The sequence below is a fragment of the Apium graveolens genome, chromosome 2 (assembly GCF_009905375.1).
Source record: "Apium graveolens cultivar Ventura chromosome 2, ASM990537v1, whole genome shotgun sequence".
In the NCBI taxonomy this organism is placed as follows: Eukaryota; Viridiplantae; Streptophyta; class Magnoliopsida; order Apiales; family Apiaceae; genus Apium; species Apium graveolens.
Genome location: NC_133648.1, coordinates 9,986,256 through 9,994,343, shown reverse-complemented (window position 1 = coordinate 9,994,343; position 8,088 = coordinate 9,986,256). Strand labels below are relative to the sequence as shown.

The 8,088-nt window shown below is 35.3% G+C and overlaps 1 protein-coding gene across 1 annotated transcript; it reads left to right on the top strand.

Moving 5' to 3' along the window:
* The first annotated feature begins 2,753 nt into the window (after positions 1–2,753).
* Positions 2,754–7,521, top strand: LOC141706904 (bHLH transcription factor RHL1-like). Its single transcript, XM_074509789.1, has 7 exons — positions 2,754–3,462; positions 3,770–3,874; positions 4,102–4,278; positions 4,424–4,489; positions 5,323–5,388; positions 5,693–5,779; positions 6,912–7,521. The coding sequence occupies exons 1-7, from the start codon at positions 2,986–2,988 to the stop codon at positions 7,308–7,310; spliced, it is 1,377 nt and encodes a 458-aa protein (XP_074365890.1). The 5' UTR covers positions 2,754–2,985; the 3' UTR covers positions 7,311–7,521.
* Positions 7,522–8,088: the final 567 nt, after the last annotated feature.

Genomic DNA, 8,088 nt, shown 5'->3' with positions numbered 1-8,088 from the left:
TCTGTGACGTATTATTTAGGACAATATTTGATACAAAATTTTGAAATATGTAGCATAACTCAATTTTTTTATGTTAAGAATAATTTTAGAGGTACTACATTATACTCAAAATGGTTTGCAAATGACACGTTTGGTGGTTTGATTGATTACAACTCAACTAATAATAGTGAACCCCCTGCATTCATATAAATTCTCCTAATAATATTCTCCCAAATTGTCAACTCACCAATGTCACATCATTTGGTACTAAATTTTGGTACCTGTTGTGCCCAAAATCTTGCATGAGATAGATTTAAGACCCATAAAAGATATGGGCTCGATTGTATGAAGAAATGAAAGATTTGATGATGTTCTTGGTTTAGAGATTCATAGTTTAGAAGGTCTGGGCACCGAGGTACAGAGATTTGGAACCAACATCTGCCAATCAGGAGGTTCAGCTGGGCATTGACAAGTTTATATGCTCATACCAAATGTTAAGATGCATTAGGAATAGGTCCTTAAAGGCTGAGGTGATGGAAGCACCTGGACAGGTGAAAAAGAGTGTTGATGCAGGAGCATGTGCACACCTCGGCTGGCTGGAACAGTGTACCTCTGAAGGCATAATCACTGTACTACTAGGACTGTACCTCCTACAATAAAGGAGAACAGTTTCTATCGACACGGGATGGACTTTTAATGCGATACTATTACTATAAAACGTGATAAACATGAATAATTACAAGATAAACACATAAATACATGGGAATCATGTTTTGGTAATGGATAAAAATGGGTTTTTAGGTTTCCAGCCGCACCTGGACACTGCACCTATTTGGGAAACAATTGGATTAACCGTGGTAACTGGTTTGACTTATCAAAAAGGTGGATTATTGGCCAAGTAATGGAGTTAAACCCTAGAGAATTATATTGAATTTAATCCCTATAAATAGGGTATGTAAGCAATTGGCAAAGGGGTTCGATAATTCACTCTTTGCACATTGGCACGTGTAACAATTATGATTATTCTCCGAGTATATTTGGTAGGATTCGAGAAGGCATTTTTCAGCCATTTGTACTTGGTTCTTTGTCAACTCAATTTGAATTTCATACACAAAAACAACATTTTCTTAGTTGTTGAATCTCTACTCAGCAGCTACTATAACTTTATTTCATCTGAAAATCAAGGTTGATTTAGTTAATTAGGCACGAATAATTCGAGATTTTATAATCAGATTTCTCTCGTAACAGTAACCAATATGAAAGTTCTAGCACTACTCTTATGCTATAAAATTCAAAAGTACAAACCGACTTATAAAAGCTGATAAATTGTATATTGTTTTTTTAATATTGTTTTAAAATGACCTGGACCTCACCAGAAATTTTGTTTTTATCGCTATCTACGAATTTATTTTAGGGTTCAAATCGACAACAAACTCTTCTATATACAAGGACACGACGACAAAATGTTTCCCCCAAAAAAGATAAAATGGAATTGGATTGTCCTCCTATCCGTCAAAATACTAATTGTTGAAAAACCTACTGAAATAGAAAGACAGGCTGATATACTGGCCGACCATGATAATATGTTTGTGTGCAACATTCCCATTTCCCATCTTACTCGCACACCTGACTCGTGATTAAAACTTCTATTCCTGTGTTTTATGAAATTAAATTATTTATATTAAAGAGATTAGAGTCGCAATTTACATTAGAATCAAAATGAACATATTAGGATCTCTGACAAAATCATGTTTTTTTACAAAATTTTGAACTTGTGACTATATTCACTTGTAATCTTTATTTTAGAATTTTTTAACTAGATTACACTATTATGATAATAAAAGTTTTTAGGTCATACTGATATGACACTAGAAGTTTTTTTGACATAAATACGATATTTAGATGAATTTAGTATAAAAATATTCCGGTAAGAGTACATGTGCGAGGCGTTGTAAAGGTAAGATGTTACATTTATCCTCGAATCGAGAATTTATCTTCTAAATGAAATTCAAACATCTTTATATTATCTGATTATTCTAATATATTTTCTTATATATTTATAAATTCACATTTACTATACATGTAAATAATACTTTAAACACATATATATTTACATATTTGTGATTAATAATATTATTTATATACTTCGTTGCATAAATAACAAAAGAATATATAATAAGTACACTATATATATTTGGATATCATTGTCATGAATATTTGGATATCATTGTTATCATAACAATGATAAAATATATCATATAAACATGTTTATTTTTTACCGAACTTAAATGTTTTCAACGAAGTAATGTTTTCCTAAAATATTCCATGTAAACTAATATATTTTTACGATGATCTAGTTGCTAACACATATATTCTTCGGAATCTCTAATAATACTAGATCTGATTTAAATTAGAAAAAAGTCCGGCCCGATCCGATCCGGCACGAAAAAAAGCCCGGTTAGGGCCGCCTCGAGGGCCCAAACGGGCTTTGAAATTTCCGGAAAGTCCGGCCCGGCCAAAGTCAAAGCCCGAAAAGCCCGGCCCGGTAATAATTGCGGAAAAAGATTTCAACAGCAACTAACACAGGAGACGAGTAAAAAAGGCAGAGGAAGGTAAAAATCAGTTGACATCCACCAATAAGCTAGGCCCACGTTTGACGACAGATAAGGATGGAGTATAATCAGTATATAGATGCAGAGAAAAAGGGATCATCAAATTTTTTAAACAAAAATTTTTATTCAACTGAGAGAGAGAGCGAGAGAGAGAGAGAGGGAGAGAGGGAGAGAGAGATCAACAAAATCACAGAAGCATCAATTATTTAACGGACCAACAGTTATTAAGACGACAGTGAAGGAGCTTATAAACTAAACATTCCAAACGTGACACATACATAATACATTTCAGTTTTTCTATATATACTTGCTACTCGGACATCACAACTGAATCAAACCTGTTAAACTCAGCGCAACTCTCCTTAACAGCCTCACACACACAACACACATAAAAATGCAATCAATGAATTCGAACATGAACCATAATCAACAAAACCAGAACAACTCAAACTTCGAGCAAATCCAAGACGAGCATCACGGCTTTGATCAAACGTCGTCGCACGACGACTTCCTGGAGCAAATGCTCAACTCTCTTCCACCATGGCCACCATCTTCTGACATCTCTCCTGGTCAGAACCCTACCAATCAGAAGTCATTTCCCTGGGAATCTAATAACATGATGTCTTCTTTCGATGATCAGTCTGTTATGTTGGCTTCCAAGCTGAGACAGAATCAGATTAGTAGTGGTGGTGGATCTTCTGCTTCTGCTGCTTTGTCTATGCTTCAGCAGCAGTTGTTTATGGCTAGAGGGCTGGCTAGTGCTTTACAAGGGAATGATTCCGGTGTCGGAGATTCGGGGCTGTTGCCTTTGCCGCTTAGTTTGAGCGGTGATGATGATGGTGATGGTTCCTCTTTTAAGTCCATGAATCCGGTAATTCAATCCTTATTTCGGTAACTTTTCTGTATACCAAAATTTTCTGGTAGAACAATTCCTACCAAATTTTTCTGGTTTGATTTGCTTGCAGGAAAATGCCGTTTTTCTTGAAGTGGTATTACATCAATAATAATATGTTAATAATGATTTTTTTAACAATGTTCATTTTTTTATTGATTGGTTTTTGAAAAATTGATTCATGACAAAGTGAGTGTTCAATAAATGTGTGTAGTAATTTTGAAATTATTAATGGTGCTAGGAAAATTGTTATGATTATTTATGTATAGTTGCTACTAAATTGCAGGGAGGTGGAGATGGTTCAGTTCAAACACTATTTAACGGATTCACCGGATCTCTGCATGCTTCTCCCCAGACATCCAACCAACCTCAGCAGTTTCATCAATCTCAGGTCTACCTCTCACTCTTAAGAATATGTGTAATTGCATTATTTATTCTCGAATCCTTGTAATCAATGGGGAAGGTTGGACCAGTCCTACGGATATTACGGGGATGCTGGATTAGTCCCAGTCCCGATTGACATTTGAAAATTAGTTGAAAAAATAGATTTTACCTCGGGTAAATCTTTAAAAATTAGTAAGACAATTTAAAGATTGGGGGTACAAATTGAAAATGCAGGGAGGGAATATGCAGAACCAGAACTATGGGGGAGCAGTGGGGGGCATGAGCCAAACACAGGCTAATGGTGGTGGTGGTGGTACGGGAGGTACTGGTGGTGGTGCGCCTGCACAGCCGAGGCAGAGAGTCAGGGCTAGGAGAGGACAAGCCACTGACCCCCACAGTATAGCTGAAAGGGTATGCACACCTTTTCTTTTTCTTTATCATAAGTAGCAGCTAAAAAGAAGTACATGAGCATATATTTTTGTTTATGTTAAATGGATTTATTATGATTAATGGTTCTGAAAACTGGGACTTTTTGTTTTGTTGTGAATGGGAGCAGTTAAGGAGAGAGAGAATTGCAGAGAGAATGAAATCTCTGCAGGAACTTGTCCCCAATGCCAACAAGGTAACTACTGCTCTATGCGTACTTTAAATTATCGATAATTCATTTCAATCTCGATTATTTTGTGATCCTGGTTCTGTCACCGGCACGAGGAAACATTAATTTATGTAAACATAAATATGTTCATGGAATATTTTGTATCTGTCATTTCGGATTTTCCAGCTCCAATGCACAATGCACATTACTAATTCAAAATATTATGAAATGTGCATTCATGTAACATAGAAAAGTTCTGCATTTATTATATCCCTGGAAACAAGGGATATTTTTCTTTTTAAAAAGTGGTTACTGGTTTAGTTTAACTATCCACGTTTAGCGTACACTTGTTGTTTTATATATGCTACTATAATCATATAGATGATTATCATGTTAATAATGTATGTTGTAACCGAACCTGTATTTTATTTATATAATTGTACTTGCTAACAAGACCTAAAAGGAACTGAGGAAGAGAAAGTGAGATACCCATTGGATAATATATGGTTTATACATGTTTAGCGGTAGGTAAGAGATGTAGGGAAGAAGAAAAAATGAAATGCAATCTGAGAAATTAGTGGGGAAGTAGGAGGGAGTTGGTAAGGTTGCGAGTATTGTAGAATCTTCCGTTTGTTCTCTGCAAAACACTTTTTGATGTAGCGGTATTTCTGAAAGAAAAAAAAACATATGTAATGATCAATGGTGTGTGATGAAATGTATAGGTGTTGATATGGTATTGAAGTTACTGTGCATGGCACTAGTAGTATGATTTGGGTAAGATCAAAACAATCATAATTTTAAGTATAATTAGTGAGTGATTAATTAATATTATAATGGGTGCATGTGTTGTGGAATGACAGACGGACAAGGCTTCAATGCTCGATGAGATCATAGACTATGTCAAATTTCTGCAGCTTCAAGTCAAAGTATGTACATCTTCCATCTATATGCACTCTTCTTCTTGTTTTAATACTATTGTCTATTCCAAGTAAGATTAGATGGCTAATTGGCTTGATGAAGCACATTTCAGATCAAGTAGTACTTTTCTATTTTCAATTATAGTTGGGGGTACTGGAAATTATGGAGTACTTGATTATTCTTTATAAATTAATCAGTACTACAATTCTGTTTGTTTCATTGTAATGGTTGGTGGGGGTACATAGAATTAATACAACTTTTTGATACTATACTATAATGTGAGTTGTGGTGGTTGTAAATTTATATAATCAGGTTCTGAGCATGAGCAGACTTGGTGGAGCTGGAGCTGGAGCTGGAGCTGGATCTGTTGCTCCTATGGTTGCTGATATTTCTTCTGAGGTACTTTTACTACCACACATTGCACACAGTGTATGAACTAAACTAACTACTATTATCATTAACATTAACAATATAGTTGTCCGTAAATCAGGCGAGCCAAATCAAACATTTTCACCAAGTCCATTAGCTATGCAAAACTAACGACATTTTTGTAGTCCCTACAAAAAACAGAGCTTTTACAAACCGCATCTTCAGTCATGATTCAAGAGAACGATCGACTGACAACTGTCGTTTTAAGCCTGGTCGTTGTTTCTTTTTGTAACGAGTCCACATTGTCTAACCGGTAGAACAATTATTTTCTCAGTATAGTTCCATTCCATCTATCTCAATATTCATATGTAGACAGTATCCCAACATTATATACAAAGCATTTAGATCACAGCATTATTATTGTCAAAAAAGAAGGATCACAGAATTATTGGGAATATTAACCTGATCGGACAATAGGGGATGGGCAAGGGTGCACATGGTTATGCATCTAATGTTTTAGTTGACTTTCACTGTGAGCAGAGCACAATTTATGATATGGCATTCCCTCGTCGTTTATCATATTAAGTCATGCATGTTATCGACCCTATTCAATCCACAAAAAATCAACCTTTCCTGACATCTGCTAATACTTAATTTCTTGCACAGATTTATATATTGATTCATCAAATTCACTGTATAACCTCATTTATAATGCAATGTTATCATATGCATACTTGACTAGTATACTACAGATTGAACTGAATAGAATTCGAAAACAATAGGATACGACAAGAACCAGAAAAGTAGAAGGAATAGCATGCGGCCCTTTACTTTCCAGATTCCTTATGTCCTTTTCCCTTGTGCCCTTCCCCGGATACGCCACGTTACGGACATAGTTGTGGTGGTCGTAGACGGAGAAGATCTGCTTTCGCTAAAATTAACGGCTCTACTTATGTAGTTAAAATCTAGGACTCATGATCCGTCTCATTATTTTTGTTTGAGTTGTAGTAAATTACACGAACGCAAACATTATGCAATCTAATTTGATTGTGAACTTTCGAACTCTTACTATCAATATAGCCACTTGTTTCTTGGCCTAAAAATTGTGTTGACTAATATTGTAAATTTGGCCGAATTAATCTTGTTTTGTTTTCCCTGGTAGGGTGGAGGCGACTGCATACAATCAAACGGAGGTGGTGGTGGTGGAGCAAGTCGGAACGCTAACGGAACACAGACAGCCGCAGCATCTTCTTCGTCGAATAACAATAACAATGAGACAATGAAGGTGACAGAGCACCAAGTAGCAAAGCTGATGGAAGAAGACATGGGTTCAGCCATGCAGTACTTACAAGGTAAGGGACTATGCCTAATGCCTATCTCTCTCGCCACCGCAATCTCCACCTCCACCACCGCCACCACGAGGTCCCACCACCCACTACTACCTTCCACTAACGGAGCTGGTGGACCCACTTCTCCTAGCCTGTCTGTTTTGTCCGTACAGTCAGCCACCAGAGGTGTAAACGGAGTTAACAATGACAACACATCCGTTTCGAAGCCGTGAAATTAAACACGTCGTTGACTCGTTCCTTTCAACTTTCTAAAAGACATTCATGCACGTCTGTAGTTTTAATTTCATTGTCAACTTTTGCTTGCTTGTTTTTTTATCCTTGTAATGGTTTATGGAGTTCTTGTATGCATGTATACTTGGCTCTTTTAAAGACTTCCGAACTTTTACGGCTAAGCTAACAATAACAATTTATCTTTACGCACAACTTACAGTATTTCTTATTTCAATAAATATACTCGATTCTAGAATAGTTCTGGACTCTTAGTACTCGTTTGGTTACATTCATGAACTAATTTACGTAAGTAGTTACACTTCCTATTTGTATGGGCTGGGGAAAATTATGTAAACTTAGTTTGGTCAACAACGCGTATTCAAATTCCTTAGGCATTCATTTTTATGTTGGATTTATTTTTACGCTCGAATCATTTTTAAAAATATATTTTATTTTAATATTATTAATATATTAATATAAATTTTCAATGAAAAATAAATTGAAAAATATAATAAGTTATAATAATATATTTTTTATGATAATTTGAGACTAAACTGAAAATAAATAATATAATTTATAATATGCTGTTCAGGGACTCGAATCTTGAACATGTAGAAATTGTTAAAAATAAAGAATATAAAATACGGGATTCAAACCCTGAACCTATGAGAGCAGTTTAAATATTAATATAATATATTTTATTATTACATTCAACGAGTCTCATCTATATGTCTTTAAATTTGATGGTTGTTATTTACCGTACTGTTGTGAAGTTTCTTT